The sequence below is a fragment of the Mauremys mutica genome, chromosome 3 (assembly GCF_020497125.1).
Source record: "Mauremys mutica isolate MM-2020 ecotype Southern chromosome 3, ASM2049712v1, whole genome shotgun sequence".
Classification (NCBI taxonomy): domain Eukaryota; kingdom Metazoa; phylum Chordata; order Testudines; family Geoemydidae; genus Mauremys; species Mauremys mutica.
This window is the reverse complement of record NC_059074.1, coordinates 134,814,452-134,835,513: the sequence shown is the minus strand read 5'-3', so window position 1 is coordinate 134,835,513 and position 21,062 is coordinate 134,814,452. Positions and strand designations below refer to the sequence as shown.

Genomic DNA, 21,062 nt, shown 5'->3' with positions numbered 1-21,062 from the left:
ATATAAGTAACCATTTCCATAAGCAACTAGGCATATAGATATTGACCTATCCCTTCCACTACATCAGCACTTATTCAATGCAAATTTTGAATTTCTCTTTGTACAAGTTCTCTCAGGGCCCTATTCCTGCAGTCTTTACACAAGCAAGACTCCCACTGAACTAAATGGGAGTTTCAACTGAGCAAGGACTACAGAGTCAGCTCCATCCCGACAGACTTTACTTCCTTGGGGAAAGGTCTGGGCCACACCCACGTATCTCATCTGAATTTGATTTTCAGTTATAGATTTATTTGACCTGACCATTATCGTGCTCCAGTGAGAAAGGCTGCCTACTTCTTTTCAGGGCTAAGTGCAGACCTTTTAAAGTTTCCTTACGCAAACATAACATGCTTTAGCACTGAAGAATTCCTCTACTACCCAGATACAAATATAACACAGTTGTTAGTGATGCTTGGACAATGGACATTCATGGATAAAAGGAAACACAAACAATTTAAGGTTTGATCCGAAGCTCATTGTTGAAGACCACAGAAAGATTCGCATTTACAGTAACTCCTAACTTAACGTTGTAGTTATGTTCCTGAAAAATGCAACTTTAAGTGAAACGATGTTAAGTGAATCCAATTTCCCCATAAGAATGAATGTAAATGGGGGGGGTTAGGTTCCAGGGAATTTTTTTTTTTGCCATACAGTACAGTACTATAGTTGGGAGGTGCCCCTGCCTTCCCCCACACAGGCACAGCCCACTGGCGCTGCAGACAATGAGGCAGGCAAGGAGGCTGAAGATGCTGTAGACTAGGAGAAGCACATTGCGCTGCAGCAGTGGCAGCTCCCCCTACTTTGCAAGCCCCAGGGGCAGGGGGCTCAACCCTAGGCCTGCCCACGCCACCCCTTCCCCCAAGCCCCCACCCTTAACCCACCTCTTCTTCCCCCCACTCCCCTTTACTCCACACACCACGCCCTCGCTCCTTCTCCCTCCCTCCCCTGCCCGCAGCAATCAGCTGGCTTGCAGCCACCAGGAACAAGGACATGGTGCACAGCCCCGCCCCTCAACACCATAAGCCAGCTGATTGCTGCGGGCAGGAGACAGGGGAGAGAGGGAGGGGGGAGGTATGCTGCGTCCTTGCTCCTCCCCCCTCCCTCCTGCCCATGGCTTGTGATGTTCAGGGGGAGGAGGGAGGACTCGGCACGCAGGCTCCCCCCTCTCTCACCTGCCTCCTGCCCGCAGCAATCAGCTGGTTTGTGGCATTCGGGAGGCAGAGGAGGGAGGAGCAGCCTGTACACTGAGTCCTTGCTCCTCCCCTCTCCCTCCTGAACGCTGCAAGCCAGCTAATTGCCGTGGGCAGGAAGCGGGGGCAGGAGGAGGAAGGCGCTGATCCACAGGGTCTGCCGGTGGGCGGGCAGCGCTGTGGAGGGGGGGGGGGGGCGTAGGGGATCTGATAGGGGCAGCCAAATGACATTATAGCGAAGCATTGCACAACTTTAAATGGAGCATGTTCTGTAACAGAGCAAGGACGTAAGATCAAAACAACGTTTAGCGAGAGGACGTTAAGTGGGGAGTTACTGTACTTCAATGCACTTTGGATAAAGACCTTAGATCCAAAATTTGGATTTTATTAAAAAGTGGGGGGGGGGAGAATGGGAGATTCAGAACTTAAAATGAATAGAACTGTGTCCTGACTTTTAAGTGAATATCAATAATATTTTTTTAGAAATCCACAAACACTGCCTTGTGGTGTTAGAAAGCAAACCACAAGCGTTGTGCTAGTGTGAGACAAAAACTAATAAATAGAGCTGGCCAGAAAAACTCCAATGAAATATTTGTTGTCAGGATTTGCTGATTCAGCCAAATCAAATCATTTCATAGAGACAGTTGGTTTCCTGCCAACCTGGTGAGCTGCAGGGGACTCCGTGATCTGTGTCTTCAAGGCATCCACCTCAGAATCAAGGCTTCATAACCTTTTGCAGAGAATTCTGATTTGGAGGTGGAGTGGTATTGTAAGTGGGAATGAAACCCGCTTTGGAAATATGGAAATCCTCTACAAAACTGAATTACTTTTCTCCACCCAGGTGTACTTAATAAACAGTAAGTGGAACTAACCACTCCAGCCCCAATGTCTACAAGGAGAGAAATGCAAAAATAAGCCAACAGTAAATAGTGAAGAACTGAGTACATTTAAAAAAATTCTTTCCATTTGAATTATCTAAACATGTTCTCCCTATCACAAAAATTAAAACACAAAAACAAACAACCTGCTATATTAAGTGTCTCTAGCCATCTCATCAACTGCAACTGTCTATTTGGACCCTCATCCTGCAATGACCTATAGGAAGGGTCCTTCCATGCCAACTTCAACAGATCTTTGCGTATGTCCACACACATGCATCTCACTGCAGTACCAGGCCTTGAAGACTGGTGAATAAAACAATCTGTTCCTTAAAATAAATAAACAAACAAACAAAACAAACAACAGCATATGCTTTTGGACAGTCCATGACCAAAAGGCAATATACACTATGACAGACACCTGCAAAAAGCTTCTTCAAACATAAACAGGAAATAACCTTCTTGCTCTTAGCAACTGAGCTGAGAGAGAAAACCAAAACAAGCAAATTATATGGGAATGCTGTGCTGCTATTGGGTGATGTGACTCTACTACTAGTACTATTTTTATTTCAATCAATACTAGATTCACATATTCATCAACATGAAAAAAATCTGCTTAGTACTTCCAGCCCTTAAAGTTCAAATGTCATATTAATCATTCCTCTCCTCCTCACCCCCCAAATAATGGATGGGTTTAGAAGTTAGGAAACTTTTAAAACAGTGAGGTGTTTCTTCAGTCCCCTTCATGATTTTAGGGGTAATCTGCAGCCCCCTAGCATTTTTGTATGACCATTTCAGGCTGAAAATTCCACTTTACCTGCATGCAAAATGCATGCACAAAAATACACCCTTGTTATAACGAAGCCCTAGGGATCCAAGCCATTTGTTTGGTATAGCCACGAGTCTATTACAGCGAGGTGGCGGGGGGAGACAGAGCCTCCAGCCCCAGAGCCGCGGCAGGGAAACAGCGCACTCTAATCTACAGTTAATAACCGAAAGACTATATTTAAATTGGTAATGGGCATTTGAGGTCAAATACTGGGCAATTCCAGTTTCCGCTCACTCGCATATTAGCTAACCAGCAGGGCGACTTGCATCACTTAAAAAGTTTGTTTAACCCGGGGGCACGAGACACTACCAGGTACAGGCAGGCTGAGGAGTCAGAGGCAGGTTGAGGAAATTCATGTGCTCGTTAAAAACGTCACGCACGCTCATCAGCGGGTGCGACAAGCATACACTGAACCGCAAGACGGGCCAGCGCGCCCCTGTCTTCGAGGAGGCGCCTCCCCAGGCAACACAGAGCGGCAAGTTGCTAATCTGAGCCCTGGAGCACACGCGGCCCAGGCAAGCTCGCTAGGCGGACAACAGAGGCGCCGCTGCCCGGCTGCACGAGGATTATTGCAGCAGCAGCAGCAGCTTCCCCCGCGCCCCCCAGTGTCTTGGCAGAGAGCGACACTCGGAGCCCCCGGCAGCCCCCGCCGCGGCGGCCCCGGGGCTCGGCTCGGCTCCCCGCAGAGCCAAGGACGAGGCAGCCCCGAGCCCCACGCGCCGCCCCCAGGCCCAGGGGACCCGGCACCGGTGCACGCAACACCCGGCCCCTTAGTTACCCGGCCGCTCGGGGAACTTGTAGCCGGCGGGCGACATGGCGCAGCTGCAGGGCCGCCCGCTCCTCCTCCTCCTCCGGCAGCGGCGGGGCGGGGGCGGGCCGGGGTAGCGCGCCTGGGTCCGCGCCTCCACCTGGGCCGCTCCCCGCGCACGTGACGCAGCCGCAGCCGGGCCCGGCGGCGCTCGCGGGGGCGGCAGGAAGGGCGGCTCTGTGAGGGCTGAGCCGGCAGCTGCCGTGGGCTCAGAGCAGCAGGGCCTGGGCCTAGGCAGGGACCCGCCTCTAAAAATCAGACCGTACCCTGATTTCATGCCCCTTGTGACAGACCCAGCTCCAGCTCCCTGCATGCCCCTGCGGGGTTGGGTTCAAGTACAAGAACATAAGAGCAGCCATGCGGGTCAGACCAGTGGCCCATCTAGCCCACTATCCTGTCTTCCGACAGTGGCCAGTGCCAGATGCTTCAGAGGGAATTAACAGAACAACGTAGTTACCTACCAATCCATCCCTTGTTGGGCCAGTCCCAAGAGCTGGCAGTCAGAGGCTTAGGATGCCAAGAGTCAGGGGTGTTTGTGTTCTTCCCCCTGCCTCCCTCCCTGCATTGGTTGTTTCCACCCTTTTGGAGAGGCTGCAGTAGAGTGAAAGAAAAAAAAAGAGTCTCAGTTGAACTGGCTGATCCACCTTTGACAAGATAGAGCTAGTCTGGCATTACCGGTGTCCCTGGGAGAGGTCCATCTGATCTGGGTGGCCTCGAGGAAGCTAGCACAGACCCTGGTTCAATAATATACCCGTGTGCTGACATAGCTAGAAAAGGTGCAGACATTCGCAATAAGCCAAAAGCTTACTGCCAGCTTTTAGTTTAAGGTACTTAAATATTTGTAATTAGCCAACACAGTGCTGGTTACAAACCCTCTGTGGGACAAACAAGACCTAGAAGCCCAGATAACTCATGATTATTTCAGTCACTAATGCTGCTAATAAGTATCACAAATTCAACTTCATGATTCAAGAAAAGGGATTATTCACAGTGAAGAAATACAATTTGACAACAAATTAATTATGCTGGTATATGCAAGTAAGAAATTTAAACATAACTGGAGAAATAGCAATATAAAATTGACATGGTTGTTAAAAAGAATAGAGACTAATGTGGTCATTACCTCATATAAGTATTTATAAAGCTTACATTAAACCAGATGAAGAATCTGTTCTCCCCTTATAAATGTAGTGGAAGAGAGCAGGAACGAGATGTATTGTCAGGTAGAATGAACTCTTTCCATATATGAAAGGGGGTCTAATATAATAAAGATTTTAAGATGTGGTTGACAAAAAATTACAGTTACGTACCTTAGCTATTGTCAAGGAGCTGATTTCAAGAGTATAGTGAATTATAAACCTGAATGTGTATCCTTAGAACTTGCAGCTAAATGAAATATCACGCTTCAGACAGATGAAAGTTACCCAGTGACATGATGCCCTGAAATGATGAAAGCTGCTATGGTGGAGAAAGCTACAGTATGTCATAAAGAGAAGCATCAGAAGATATCACAAAATACATAATATCAGATAAATAGATTAATGCTAGAAGGAACCATTATATTCATCTATAGCCTGACCTCATGCATAAACAAAGGCCATAGCATTTCACTCAGTAATTCCTACAGTAAGCTTTATAACTGGTGATTGAACTAGAACAGGGCTGGCTTAGATTTACTGGGGCCGAAGCCAAAGCCCAAGGGCTTCAGCCAGGAGCGCCGCCAGCTTTTTTGCCACCCTAGGCAGCGGAAGGTCCCGCCCCTGAAATGCCGCCCCGACAGAGGCAGCGGAAGGTCCGGCCACCGCGGTCGCTGCCCCCCAAATGTTAGCACCCTAGGCAACTGCCTAGGTCGCCTAATAGGTTGCGCCGGCCCTGGCTTCAGCCCTGGGCATCAAGGCTCAGGTTACAGGCCCCCTGCCTGGGGCTGAAGACCTTTGGCTTTGGCCACCCCACACTCAAGTTTGGCCCCCCACCAGCGGTGACTGGGCTCGGATGAGCTTAGGTTTCAGTTCTCTCCGGGGCTGTGTAGTAATTTTTGTTGTCAGAAGGGGGTCACTGTGCTATGAAGTTTGAGAACCCAGGTCTAACATGTACAGACAAACCTATAGTGCAGTGGTCTCCAAAGTGGGGTGTGTGAACCCCAAGTGGTGCACAAGACGATCCATTGGGGGGTGCGGCAGGAGGAGCGTCGCCGGAGGAAAAAAAAAAGTGGGGCGGCCGGAGGAGGGAGGGAGTGAGGAAGCTCCCCCACCCCTCCGGGCCAGACAGGGCCACCTGGAACTCAGGGGCTTTAGGGGCTGCAGGGCCCTGGGCTAAGGGGGCCCCGGGGCCCTGGCCTGCAGCTCTAAAGCCCCTTTCGGAATGCGGCCCTGAGTTCTCCGGCCCCTGGAGAAGCAGGGGCAGCCGTACAGCCAGTGGCAGGAAAGAAGTGGCGCTTTCCCCTTCAAAGCCAGCTGGAGAGAAATGGGGCTTTGAAGGGGAAAGGGCTTTGAAGGAGAAAGCGGCGCTTCTCTCTGGCTGCTGGCTGTGTGGCTGCCCCTGCTCCTCCTGAGTCCTCCGGCCCTTGCTCGTAGGGCCGCATTCCGAAAGGGGCTTTAGAACTGCAGGCCAGGGCCCCGGGGCCCCCTTAGCCCAGGGCCCTGCAGCCCCGAAAGCCCCTGCGTTCCGGGTGGCCCTGCCTGACGGTGGGGGGGGGAGGCGGGCAGCTCCCAGAATCGCGGCCATGGAGGCAGTGCCGCGCTGCACAGATCACCTGCACACCCCCTGCACCAAACAGGAGCTGCACCAGGGAAGTGCTCTGCACCTCCTGCCTGCCCCAGCCCTGAGCCTCCTCCCGCACCTCCACCCTGAGCGCCCTTCCCACACCCTAACTCCCTCCCAGACCCCGCACCCCACCCTAAACCTAATCCAGACCTTCTAATCACTGTATCACAAAGTATTAAACCAAGATTTTCAGAAATAATGAAGCATATTCAATCACATTGCTCTCACTAAAAATATTATTAATAATAATTTTTTGTGAGAGCAAAAAGGTTTTTTGTACCTTTAAAATAAAATAATATTTTTAAAATGTTTATTTCATCTTTATCTCATCCTTTTTTAATTTCTATTTTTGGGTATATTTTATTATATAATATATTAGTACAGTAGTACGTGTATATAATTTATACATAAATAAATATACATATATTGGGGGTGCGTGCTCAAAACATTTTTACTGATAGGGGTGCACGATCAAAAAAGTTTGGAGACCACTGCTATAGTGTACAAAAATACCATAAAGCTTTTTTATAATAGCACTCATGTATCCATCTCAGATTTGGGGAGGTGGATGTTTGTATTTAATCTGTAAAACAGGTGAAATGTTGTGAAATATTTCAGCACAAGAGGGGCAATATTATTTGCACTGTGATAACACTGAGGGATCCTAGTCGTGGCTTATAGCCCCGTTGTGCTAGGCACTATACAAATAGTTTTTTGTTGTTTATTATCTCTACCTTTAAGAGCTTATACAAGTTAAGGGCCTATGTAAATTATAATTCAATAAAGCAAAAAATATTCTCTAGCTAGTGACACTGAGGTAGTCATCAGAGCTCTAGAAATAGCAGCAACATCAAATAATAATGGTCAGTTTTGTCTGCCTTCTGTTTCACTTCTGCATCCAGCTGACTACATGCAGATCCCACAGACATCACTTTCTCCAGATGTGCATGCAAAATGTCCTTCATGCTACTCAACCAAAAGGCAGAATTGTGCTACGGGCCCAACATAATACCTGTCAAAGTCAGCAGGAAGAGCCTGATCCAATGCCTATCAAACTCAACAGCAGTCTCTAATTAGTGCTATGACAAGTGGTTATATTCCCTATTGGCTACCAATAAGTACCCAGAAAGCTGCAACATTCTATAAACTTTGAAATAAATTATTTCTTACATGATCGTTAAGACAGAAGGTCAACTAGGTTAGAAAGAAGGGCCAATACAACACAGTAGGAAACGTTATTTAAACCAATATCAGTTCTACATATAATATAGTTTTATAACATTTGTGCAGGTATCTCTCAGCATGCACAGCATCCTGGTTTCTGCAGGAGACTGGAAATTTTGTGACATTGAAAAACTAATCTCTTTCTAATTGCATCAAAATGAAACTTTAAATCCAAATAAGTATTTTTAGCTACAAAAGGATTAAAACCATTTAAATCAATTAGCATTCTAGTATTTCAAATATGTTTGGGCCTGGTTTCAGCTTTTTCCCCTTCCTGAAACAGCTTAGCTTTTAAAAAGGGAAAAGTTTAAACCAGTCAGTCTTTGAAGCAAACTAAGGCCTTGTCTACACTGCAGGGAAAAGTCGATTTAAGCTACGCAATTTGAGTTACGTGAATCTACTTACCATGGGGTCCACACTATGCAATGTCAATGGGAGACACTCTCTTGTCAACTCCCCTTACTCTTCTCAATCCAATGGAGTACATGAGTCAACGGGAGAGCGATCTGCAGTCAATTTAGCGGGTCTTCACTAGACCAATCCCTTGTCAATCCCCCAGTAAGTGTAGACAAGCCCTAAGACTTTCTGAATTGGTTTTCCAATCATGTTACTTTACAACAAAAGTAACTTCTTTGAGTTACAGTACACCTCTTTGTGTTGTCTTGTGTATTCACAAAAAGGAGGCACAGGCGGGACTCTAAGAAGTAAGGTGTTATTAGAACTAAAACAGAGTTACATAAGACAGGGGAGAGCCATGCACTCCTAGCTGTATATCTGGCGAAGCTGATGCTAGACTGCTTCCAGATGGTTCTCTTTAGCCCCAGTCTAGCTCCCTCTAATGTATCCTCTGCTCTTAAAGGCATAGTACATACTCCTAATTCTCTTATGTTGCTGTAAGAGAGTAGGGAATCAAGCCAAATATATTAGAATGTGAACTTTTAGCTGTTGAGCCTGTGCATTGGCCACTTCTATTATATCCATTACAAAATTAGGGCCCAATCTTTCATCTCTTGTGTGATCAATCTTAATTCATATGGGGATCAGTTTCCACTATTTTTATTCACATGAGTAGTCTTTATTCAAGCAAGAACAATGGGATTATTTATTTCATCAGTGTTGCAGGACTGCACCCCTATTAATGCTTTCAAAAACGTATAGCTTCAATTCTGAGACCAGAGCAAAAAACTAATCTGATTTCTGACCCACAGATCTCGTCATGCTGTTTTGTACAAGTTAGCAGTGATTTGTACAGTTTTGTTGAGTACGGATTCTTTCCCTGTTAATGATTGTTATGTTTGCCCTTTGTACGCAGCATAGACCCTGTGTGCAGAATTTCAGTTTTATTTAAGAATTACAAATTTTAGTCTTCATGGTTGTGAAAGTGATTTTTTTTTTAATTGAAACAAATATTAAACTGACATGAATGGAACTGAAATGTTAACATTTCCAGTTCTAAGGCTGACATTGGCATAAATACATTGGGTGGGATCTACAAAGGGACTTAAGCATTGCGACACCCTCAGTGTTACAATGCCTAACTTTTAGGCACCTACAAAATCACATGAACAACACTGCAATCCACAAAGCCTGAGTTAGGCTCCCTATACAATGAATGGGGAAAGACTGAGGCACCTAATAACAGAAACCACAAAAGCCAACATGGTAGGAGGGAAGCCACCTAAATTAGCCAACAGAGTGGCATGTGCTAAGCCCCTCCTCTCTCTCTCTGAGATCCGTGCCTATGGGAGGTGCCTATGTCAGCTTAGTGAGCCACAAACAAGAACTTGCTGCCTGGAATAAGGCAGTTTAGGCACCTAAATGTCTTTGTGAGGGAATGAGTTAGGTGCCTACCTCACTCTCAGGGGCGGCTCCAGGCCCCAACATGCCAAGCGTGTGCTTGGGGCAGCAAGCCACGGGGGAGCGCTCTGCTGGCGCCGTGAGGGCAGCAGGCAGGCTGCCTTTGGCGGCTTGCCTGCGGAGGGTCCACTGGTCCTGCGGCTTCGGTGGACCTCCCGCAGGCATGCCTGCGGAGGGTCGGAGGGTCCGCTGGTCCCACGGAGGTCCGCCAAAGCCGCGGGACCAGGGGATCCTCCGCAGGCAAACCGCCGGAGGCAACCTGCCTGCCGTGCTTGGGGCGGCAAAATCCCTAGAGCCGCCCCTGCTCACTCCACACAAAACAGCCAGAGGAGGAAGTGCCACTGCCAGCATCCACTTTATAAAACTTTTAGGCCAGAGTTTAGAGCACTTGCCTTGGATGTGGAAGACCCAGCTTCAATTCCCCCTTCCCTTTCAGAAGGGGAGTAAGGCTCTGAACGGGGGCGGGGGGGATTCCCACCAGCCTGCTCTAACCACTGAGCTATCCTGGCATAGGGCTATCTCAGTCTCTAAAGCCAGTCTATGGTGGATAAATACTGAAAGGGTTATTGGAGCAGGGGGCCTGGACCCAGGGTCTTCTACTTCCCCCTTGTGTGCCCAAACCACTGGACTACAGTTGTTCTCACACTCACTCACTCTCTGGCCCACTGACTGTTCCATGGAGGATAAATACTTCCTACTCAGACTGCTGAGTTAGGTGCCCAAATCTGTATGCATGGGGTATAAAATTGGACATGTAAGCCCAGATGCACAAAGGTACTGAGCTGCCTAACTCCCCTTGAAATTAACGGAAGTTAGAAGCCTGAACTCCAGCGTGGCAAGGCACCCCTTCTGCCTTGCTGGACTTAGCACTCCCTCCTCTGGCAGAGCCAGGGGTAAATCAGCACCCCACTCTGGAGCATGTCTGTCCTCCCTCTTTGGGGTTTGTTTCTCAGCCTTCCTGGTAGGCCTCGAGGCAGACCTGAGGAGTGCTCCTCTGCCAAACAAAGGGAAAAAGTCTATAATGCACCAAAACAAAAGGGGAATACACCTTTCCCTGGCTCCCTCACTGGGGCAGGTGTTGTCCTGTCACTGGCTGTGGGGTGTCAGTTCTTTACCTAAACAGGCACTAGGTTTTTCCCCTATGGGGAGGAGCACAGTGTCTTACACTGGAGAAGCCTATCTCCCTGTGGCCTCCAGCTTTGCAGCGGTTTGTCTCCCTCTTCACGAGGAGAGAGATTTTAACAGGTTTCAGGCAGACCTTAATTGGACTCAGGTGTCCCTAATTGACCTGACGTAACCCCTTCCCAGCTTGTAGGAAAAAGGGCCTTTAGCATTCTAGGGCTAACATACCTGTTTTTCCAGATCCTACTGCAGCTGTTCGGACTGACTTTGTCACAACCCGTTTTTAAAATTAGGTCTAATTGCCTGATTTTCAGAAGTGCTGAGCATCCATGAAGTTAATGAGAGCAACAAGTGCTCAGCACCACTGAAAATCAGGACAGATGTTTCTTAAAACCATCTAGATTTCCATTTTCCTTTCTGCTTGGAATTTCTGTCTTTTGAATTTACAAACATTCTTATTGAGAGGAATAACAACATAGGTGGCATTGAGACTATTTTGTTAAAAAAAAGCAAATGTAACTACTTCTGAGGAAAATCTATTTAAGGAAAAGAAATCATCAAACATGTACTGATGGCTAGTGTGTTCTTACTAATACCCTCTGTTGATTAGAATATGTTACTAGGCAGCTTCTGACACAGGACATGAAGAACTGGATTAAATACTGAAGTGTTCTGACGTGTCAGCCCCAAGCATTCCAAAATAATGAGTCAAACAAATATTGGCTTAAAAATTGTGAGGGTGTTTTGTTTGCTTTTGTCTTTTTAATTGTTTTTTTTTTGTGGGCATTTAAGCTTCATATTTTCAGGCTTTTCTCTGCAACCATGAAGGCTAGAAACTTATTTTGGGTTTGTTTTTTGTGTGTGTTTTTTGTTTTATGAAAGCTGAAATTCTCTGATAATTCCATGATTCCAGAAGCTGCATATTTTTTTAAAGAACACAGTAAATATCAGAAGAGTTGGCACCACTGACACTGTTTGGGTTTCAGTTTGTTATTGTAAATTTGTACTACAGTAGCATTTAGAGGCCAACTGAGATTGGAACCCCTTTGGGCTACGGCTATACAAACACAAAGTGAGAGACTGACAATACCTGCCCTGAACAGCTTACAATGTGACTAGACAAGACAGAGGGGAAACAGAGGTACAGAAAGGGGAAGGGACTTGCCCACCATCACACAGCATGTTAGTGGCAGTGATGGGCTTAGAATAGAGTTTCCCCTCACTCAGTCCAGTGCCTTGTACATTACTATACTACCTTCTCAATTAACATGATTTTCCTTGACTGACCAGCAATTTTTGGACCGGACCCTGTAACCTGTTCTGCATGGGAAGAAGGCATCAGCTTGTGTGGAACATCTTCCAAGACCAGGGCCTTATTTTGATGTCTTCCTTTGTGGCCTTGTGTTCCACAGATGTGCAATCCTGTATTATATCCAGAGGTGAAAGTAAGCCAGTACAGGCTGGTACATGGCTGACATTAAAACGCTGCCATGGCAGTGCTTTAAGCACCGTACCGGCAGGGCGGCTGATGGGGAGGGGGCAAAAGGGGCAAATGCATCGGGGCCTGGCGATTTAAAAGGGCTCGGAGCTCCCCAAGTGGGACAGGCCGGGCAGCGCTGAAGGGCTGGCTGGGGGAGTCTGGCCTCAGCTCCGCCCCTTGTGCCTGAGGCCCTGCTCCTTTCGGGGGCCCAGAGCTGCCCTCTCACCTTGCCCAGGACCCTGGCTGCCCTGCATACGGGCAAGTCCTTTAAGTTACTTTCACCCCTGACTATATCTTCTTGAGGAGTATATTGGGAAAGAGTGTTTTATAGAAGTCTTCCTTTCCTTTATGAAGACTTTGAGCCTTTATTGTTCATTTGGCTTGTTCTAAGGCTTAATGTGCCAGGTCTCCACATTTTAAACTCTTCTTGAAAATTGTTCATGAACACAGAAATAGCTGTAGTGATCGTGTGGAGGGTTTTCTTCACTCCTTAATGGCCACTATCTCCAGTTGCTTCCAAATGTTTTGAAGCAAAAGCTGCCTCATGTGTGTGAAGTTGAATAGGACAGGCAATTAGGGATAGGGGTAAATCAAGAGAGTGAGGAGGCAACAGACAGTGGAGGCAGAGCTGAGAGAAAAATGGGATTGAGAAGAAAAGAAAAACAGATCCTCTATCTTACACGTTAGAGGAGAATAAAATGAATTACCCCTAGCAGCCTGGACAGGGATCTGTACTTCTGTGAGTCATTCTTAAAGGACAGTAGAGAGACAAGGTGGGTGAGGTGATATATATTTTATTGGACCAACTTCTGTCGGTGAGAGAGACAAGTTTTCAAGACACACAGAGCTCTTCTTCCTTTATGGATGTCTCATTTATTAAGTATCAGAGGGGTAGCCGTGTTAGCCTGGTTCTGTAGAAGCAGCAAAGAATCCTGTGGCACCTTATAGACTAACAGACGTTTTGCAGCAAAACGTCTGTTAGTCTATAAGGTGCCACAGGATTCTTTGCTGCTTCATTTATTAAGTCCACTTATTGTCAGGGCTGATCTTAAAAGCACATGGAGAAACATTGTCACCAATGTGGGAAGTGAGCTCATAAATGCATATGCTTAGACTGTTGATTCCATAGTAGCAGCAGCAAAGTCATGCCCCATAGAATTATTCTGAACCACAAACTTTGTGATAATCCAGAATGCCTCCACCTAGCATCAGCAATCAACTGCTCTGAGGAATTATCTCCTTCTTCATTACATCACCTGTATGTGGGATGGTCTGCACAGACACCAGGAGCAAGTTGAGTATGTAATCAATAACACAGTATGATCCCTCCAAAAGTTTGGAACAACATGAAGTCCTGGATATTCTAACGGAAATACAAGCCACTAACCACTACTGGGATCTCTGATTCAGCCCTTTTGTGGCTAATGAATAAGAAAACAAGAGCTTCTGGAATCCCTATTAAAGGTGATAGGCAGACATCATCAGCTCTGCATTTTGTTAACATCAAAAGCTCACATTACTGTCTCCTAGATACCCCAACACCTGGCTGAAGAATAGTTGGCTGAAAATGAACCAGGACAAATGGAGGCAATGCTGTTGGAAAAGAGATGTGCTTCAAATAACTGGCCATGTCCATAACATCTCCACCATCGAGGGACTCTGCCCTACAATTGTTAAGGCAGTCTACAACCTTGGAGTCTTTCTCGACTCCTCACTAATTCACAATATCCATGGGTGTTAAAAACATCCTCTAGCACCCACTACTGACTGGAAGACTGGTTCTGCTCTATCATATCCCACTTTAATGTAGGAACATAGGACTGGAAGAGACCTCCTGGGTCACTGACTCCAGTTCCCTGCTGTCACCGGCAACCCCGTCATCTAATCCCATTCACAAATTTAACAAACTCAGTCTTAAAACTCATTAGAATGTTTGCCCCCACTTTGGCCATAATGATCCATGAACGCTAGGGTTGAATATTGCAGGTCATTACACCTAGGAATCTGGCATGGATCTAATCAGAGCATCATAGTCAGCAAATGCCAATTCAGCCACCAGCCCCAAGTGTCGTCAAAGTGGTTCAGTAGAACAATGCAACTGTCAGGCACAAAAGTGAAGGCTTGTGAGCACAACGGACAGCGCTTGCTCACTGGCTGTCCCACCACTCTGGAACTCACACCCAGAAAATCTCAAAAAGACCACAAATGTCTCCCCCTTCAGAACAAAATACAGAACTCAATTACTTAACTTTATTCTTGAAATAAACATATGGAGAGGGAGAGAAACTTTATATTTTTTTTAAGTGTAAGGAACAGCAAGGTGACAAGTACAGTGTAAAATCTTTAGGTAGGTTTGGATGGGGCATTATATCTCTTCTTTTGTAGGTTACCAGGTGCTCTAAGGCTAGTTCTACTTGCTGTTTTCTTTGGACACCACAGACTTGTTCCATGGATCAAAAATTATTTTACAAATGCTATTTCCTACTGGTGCTGATGGCTTTGTTCCTTGCTTATCCTGATCAGTGGAACATTCAGATGAAAGAACGAATGTTTCAGTGCTTTCAAAGCTTGGGAAGAATTTCATGTCTTTTGGAGCAGCACTCAGCTGCATGTGAAGAATTTTGTAGCCTGTGGAAGTGCCAGTTATAACCACACTGAACTGCCTTTGCGTTAAAATGTCCAGTATAACTCTTTGTTTCTGTAAAGCAGAGATTTTGTTTCCATGCCTGTGCCTAATTTGGAAGCTTGCTGGTTTACAGACACACTGTTCATTCCCACACAACAGTGAACATGGGATATACTCTGACGGCTCTTTTCAACAGGATTCAGCTGTACAGCCTCCTGAGCATTTGTTTGGCTAGCAGTCTGGGAAATTCCATAGTAATCCAAGTATTAAAATCAAATAAAGAGGTGATCATTCTTAGCACTTATATAACGCTTCTCAGCTATAGGTTTCAAAGCAATTCATCAAGGTGGATAAGCATCATCTACCTTTTACAAGTGAGAAAAAAATAATGGTACAGATGGGTTAAGGTACTTGCCTAAGGCAGAGAGTAGGGAACAGAACCCAGTTCTATTCACTCCCAGCCCTGGCCTTAAGCCACTAGATCAGGGACAGGCAAACTTTTTGGCCTGAGGGCTACATCAGGTTTCTGAAATTGTATGGAGAGCTGGTTAGGGGAGGCTGTGCCTCCCCAAACAGCCGGGCGGTGGCCCGGCCACCGCCCCCTATTCAAACCCTGCCCCCCCGCTTCTTGCCCTGACGGGCCCCCCAGGACTCCTGACCCATCCAACCCCCCCGTTATCTGATGACCCCCAGACCCCTCACCCCTGACTGCCCCCCGCCACCCTATCCAACCCCTCCTCTTTCCTGACTGCCCCCCCGGGATCCTACCTCATCCAACCACCCCTTCTCCCTGACTGCCCCCGGAACCCCTGCCCCTGACTGCCCACCGGCCTCCCCATCCAACCCCTCGTCTCCTTCCTGACTGCTCCCCCTCGGGACCCCTGCCCCCCATCCAACCCTTCTGTTCCCCGCCCTCTGACTGCCCCAACCCCTATCCACACCCCCACCCCCTGACGACCCCCCGAACTCCCCTGCCCTCTATCCAAACCCCCAACTCCCTGCCCCCTTACCGTGCTTCCTGGAGCACCAGTGGCTGGTGGCACTACAGCCACATCACCCAGAGCACTGGGTCAGGCCGGCTCTGAAGCTGCGCTGCCGGGCAAGAGCTCACAGCCCCGCCACCCAGAGCATTGCACCAGCAGCGCAGTGAACTGAGGCTGCTGGGGATGGGGAATAACAAGGGAGGGGCCTGGGGCTAGTTGCCCGGGACAGGAGCTATGGGGCTGGGCAGGAGGGTCCTGCAGGCCGTAGTTTGCCCACTTCTGCAATAGATCATAGCTGCCCCTCACCAACTAATTTGTTAGCCAGCCAAGACACTGACTCCAGCAACGTTGTGTGCATTGTTCCAACTGGATAATGCATGGAATGTTTACTCTGTTAAGCAAATGGAGAAATTTAAACCTCCTTTAATAGGTGTAAAAATATTTCTGGTTTTTTAGAGGAAACACTAGATGAATCTCAATGACTGAACCTTCATGAAGTTTTGAAAAGCAGAGTTTATTTAGTAGGCACATCATTGCTTTAGTAGCACTGGCTTGTACAGTTCACAGCTTCACCATTTGTGAGTGTTTTGTTTGGTTACATTGCATTTTTCAGTGTCTGTTAGGATTTAAATAAAAAAGTGATTGCTTTACTTCACTACAGGTTGTCAAGATGGAAACATGACTCCGGTAAAACTAACTAGCATATGGTAGCAGAACTGCCATTCAACAGAAGTGAAGACAAACTATAATCTGAATTCTGTATGTGACATACAGTTAAAACTGCAACACAACCATACTCAGCTAGTTCAGATAGGATTTTGTATCACATGGGATGATGCAGGTTGTTCACCAAGAAAACAAAGAACTGGCTTTCACACAGTGGGAAACAAAGAATCTATTCAAAATAGACATGACTGAGGGTTTCAAAATAATACAACTTACATGTATTAGCTTCCTTACTATTTCTGGACTGTGAAAGTTGTGCTCTCTCAGCTGCAAAGAAAAAGGCTTAAAAGGACAAGTACTGCTTGTTGATTTATTACAAGGTATTAAGATTATAATTATGGGTTTGCAGGATTATGCTTCTGATGTTACAGCTCTGTGTTAATAAAAAACAACCTTTAAAAGATATTTTAGTGGTTAAGTATTTTACTTGATGGGTATTTTTCTTCTCTGAAAAGTTGCATTTTTTATTTTATTAAACTCCACCTGTGGAAGCATGTAAAACCATAAAATGTGTAAAGTAATATTTTTATATGAAAGAAAAAAGTATGACTTCTAACATGGAGCTCTATGAACATAATAAAAGCAGCATATATGGGATGAAGAATTTTTGAAATGGCAAAATATTTTGTTAGTCTTGATAGTTTCTATTTTCACAAGCTTTAATTTCTTTTATCTGAATGGGTCTCAAATGTAATATATTTTTTAAATTAGTAATTCACCTTTTCTTTAAAATACATTTTAATAATATATAGGCCAGATAAACTAATACCATCAATTCAGATACCTACTAGTGCTGCACACTGAAATATATGCTAGTTATTTGCATTCCTAATATTCGACACTGAATGTACCTACTATATTTGTACAAATTATTTTTAAATTATTTTGTCAAAGCTTTCAAGAAGCAAACTGGGAAATCAGGGTTGTTGTTTTTTCCAATGCATACAGTGAGTACAGCTAATTACTGAATTACAGGTCACTTTCTCCATACAATGCTGATGAAAATGAGGTATAATCCAGAGCTCCAGGAACAGCACCTGGACCAGAGTAGGCAGGCATTCTTCTGATGCAATACTGAGCTTGTTCAGAAGGCAGTTCTCGCCGCAGCTCCTCTGCGAGAATATAAGGCTGAAAAAAAAGTTATTTTTAAAAAACCCAGATACAGAACAGATTATTTAAAAAAAATTGTATATCTTATAGAACTAATATTAATAAATTAGGACTTCCTGCCTGTTTTTGCAAGACCAAGAATATTTCTCCTGCTGAGTCGTAACTTCAACCATTAGCTGGTAGGAATAATCCTCTCAGCAAATAGACAGGGTTAAAGTCTAGCCTTAGTTATATACTGTTGACTTCAATATTATAATAAGTTTCTAGACAAACATTTTTATTATAATAATTACTACTTTCAATTTAGAATGACCAAAAAAAGCACCAATTTGCCACTCCGGACACCTATGACATTATTTAAAATTTAAAACAACAGCAAAATGTTCATATCTCGCTTTCTGTGGGAATTTGGTTTGATCTTCAGCACAAACTCCTATTTGAAATGTGTTTGGAATTCAAAGTCTAGTCCTCATTAGTCGAGGTCACAAAATCAGTATCAGGGGCCAGACTGAGTCTGCCCCATGGTATTGCAGTCCTGTTCTCGCCTGAGCAGAGAATTGCTTGCTGGCAGCAACCTCTGGGACACAGTCACAGACTACTCCAAAAGGGAGTGAGTTATGAAACACTTTTCTTCCCCCTTAAATCAATGCTGTTCCATGGATATGCATGAGCAGAGCATGACCACTGTATATGCAGCTGAGTCAGCTGAGCAAAAACTATTCAGTGCATCTTATCTTATCAGAGAATCATAGAAGTGTAGGACTAGACGGGACCTCAGTAGATCATCTAGTCCAGTCCTCTGCACTCAAGACAGGACTATATAATAACTAGACCATCCCTAACAGGTGTTTGTCTAACATGTTCTTAAAAATCTCCAATGATGGAGATTCCACAACCTCCCTAGGCAATTTATTCCAGTGCTTAACCACACTGATCGTTAGGAAGTTTTTCTTAATGTCCAACCTAAACCTTCCTGGTTGCAATTTATGACCATTGCTTCTTGTCCTATCCTCAGAGGTTAACAAGAACAATTTTAATCCCTCCTCCTTGTAACAACCTTGTACTTGAAAACTGTTATCATGTCCCCTCTGAGTCTTCTCTTTTCCAGACTAAACAAATGCAATTTTTTCAATCTTTTCTCATAGGTCATGTTTCTTAGACCTTTAATCATTTTTGTTGTCCTTCTTTGGACTTTCTCCAATTTATCCACATCTTTCCTGAAATGTGGCACCCAGAACTGGACACAATACTCCACTTGAGGCCTTATCAGTGTGAAGTAGAGCAGAAGAATTACTTCTTGTGTCTTCCTTAAAACAGTCCTGCTAATACATCCCTGAATGATGTTCACTTTATTGCAACAGTGTTACACTGTTGACTCACATTTAGCTTGTAATCCACTATGACCCCCATCCCTTTCCGCAGTAATCCTCCCATTTTGTATGTGTGCAATTGATTGTTCCTTCCTAAGTGGAGTACTTTGCATTTGTCCTTACTGAATTTAATCCTACTTCCTTCAGACCATTTCTCCAGATTATTTTGAATTTTAATCCTATCCTCCAAAGCACTTGCAACCCCTCCCAGCTTGGTATCATCCACAAACTTTATAAGTGTACTCTCTGTGCCATTATCTACATGTTATGTTAGTTCTTTGTGATGTGAAGGAATAAGGACCCAGCTTTGAATTCCACTCACATTCCTGTTGGAAGCTTGGGTCGAAGTACAAACCAATACCACAAGAATGAACGGTGAGCACTTTAGTCTTCTTAATGAAAAACAGACCCTAGATATACTAGACATTTTGTGCACGACTTACATCTGTAAGCAGAGTCAGGATGAGCTCTACCCTGACGTCTGGTGGTGAATTATGGGGAGTGTGGAAAGGAATTTCAGGTATTTGCATTGGCACACCCACCCCACCTATCATAGTCCACGGCAGCCTGGGATGGTTATTTTGACAGCTCTGGGATTCCCAATTTCTTTGTTATTGGGGCAGGAGGAATAAAGTGTTGTCACCCTGATTATGTGAATGAGGAACTATGAGACTGCTTTATGACAGAGAGTCGCACCATCAATTAAGTAGCACTCGCTAGACAAGGGACATGGGTGCCAAAACTCAGTGAATTGAGAGAGGTTGGGGACTGGAGTGTGTACCTGATGGTATGGGCCCCCTTTCAGGGCCTGGAACACCAATTGCACATTCTCCTCTCTCCACTGTTGAAGAGCAGAGCTAATTTTGATTCCATTAGGAGTCCATCTAGAGGCTGCTGAGCTGAATTCAATTTGGGCCAATGGTGCACCAGCACCAGGGCTCCCCTACTACAAGGTGAAATCACTAAGAGCTGAAATCACTAAAAGAGCTAAGCTTACTGAGCTGAGATCATTGAGTGCTGTGTTAACTAGTGGGGGAGCCTGAAGATCTATCGCTAAGTGGCTGGCATAGCGGAGCAGTTTGCAGCACGTTGGAGCAGCCCACGGAACAGTGAGCAGAGTGGAGTGGAGCGGTTTGCAGGGATGGCTGGAGCGGCTCACGGGTTGGCTAGAAGAGTGGCACAGCTGGTGGAGTGGAGCTGGTCGTGGTGAAGGCTGCAGCAGAAATCCACGGAGAGGCGGAGCAGTCAGCCCCGGCCCAAGTAAGGTGCCCCTTAACACCCTGTGTGTGCCCCCCCCCATTTCCACCCAGGCTGGAGGGGTAAAACTCTGCAGATAAACTTTTGAACTCTGGGGTGGCACTGACCAGAGACAGAGACTTTTGGGTTGTTGGACTTTGGGGTGATTGGACTTAAGACCCTAAGGGGAAAAGGACATTGGCAAAACTTACTTGGTGGGTCTTTTGCTCATGGTTTACGTTATGAATCCTGTTTGTGGTGTTTCCCCAATATGATGCCACATTGTTTCCCTCCTTTATTAAAAGGATTTTGCTACACTCAGACTCTGTGCTTGCGAGAGGGGAAGTATTGCCTCCTAGAGGCGCCCAGGGGGTGGTATGTAATTGTCCCAGGTCACTGGGTGGGGGCTCGAGCCGGTTTTGCATTTGTGTTATTGAAACGGAACCCCTGGATACTGAACCCGGCCCTTGTTGCTGCCAACTCAGAGGGGCAGAAGGGTTACACATCAAAGGAAGGTTAAACAACACTGCTATTGAAATACAGGGAATTCCTTACAGCTAGGAACAAAAGGACTGACCTTATCTGAAGCTAAGATTTTGAAAGAAGCTATGACTTGCTCAGCTGTGTCCGTGTCTGCAGTCTCTCTGGTCATGAAGTCAATGAAGGACTGGAAAGAGACGGTTCCCTGCCCATTGGGATCAACCAGGGACATAATTCGGGCAAACTCTGCCTCACCCTTTGACGAAATTCAAAAAGAAAAAGATAGTAACTGTAAAACCAAACTTCAGCATAATGTATCTCTATGACATACTACTACAGGC

The 21,062-nt window shown here is 45.7% G+C and overlaps 2 protein-coding genes across 3 annotated transcripts in view; both read right to left on the bottom strand.

Moving 5' to 3' along the window:
* Window positions 1-3,789, bottom strand: part of MTR (5-methyltetrahydrofolate-homocysteine methyltransferase) — an 80,726-nt gene extending 76,937 nt beyond the window's left edge. Inside the window, exon 1 of the mRNA XM_045010565.1 lies at window positions 3,715-3,789. Within this exon, the coding sequence (XP_044866500.1) occupies window positions 3,715-3,751 (37 nt within the window). The 5' untranslated portion in view covers window positions 3,752-3,789. The remainder of the gene's footprint in view (window positions 1-3,714) is intronic.
* Window positions 3,790-16,326: 12,537 nt separating this feature from the next.
* Window positions 16,327-21,062, bottom strand: part of ACTN2 (actinin alpha 2) — a 125,032-nt gene continuing 120,296 nt past the window's right edge. For both annotated transcript variants that reach the window (XM_045011666.1, XM_045011667.1), the window contains 2 exons: window positions 20,819-20,977; window positions 16,327-17,653 (listed from right to left, as the gene is read on the bottom strand). In XM_045011666.1, the coding sequence (XP_044867601.1) occupies window positions 17,495-17,653; window positions 20,819-20,977 (318 nt within the window). In that variant the 3' untranslated portion in view covers window positions 16,327-17,494. The remainder of the gene's footprint in view (window positions 17,654-20,818; window positions 20,978-21,062) is intronic.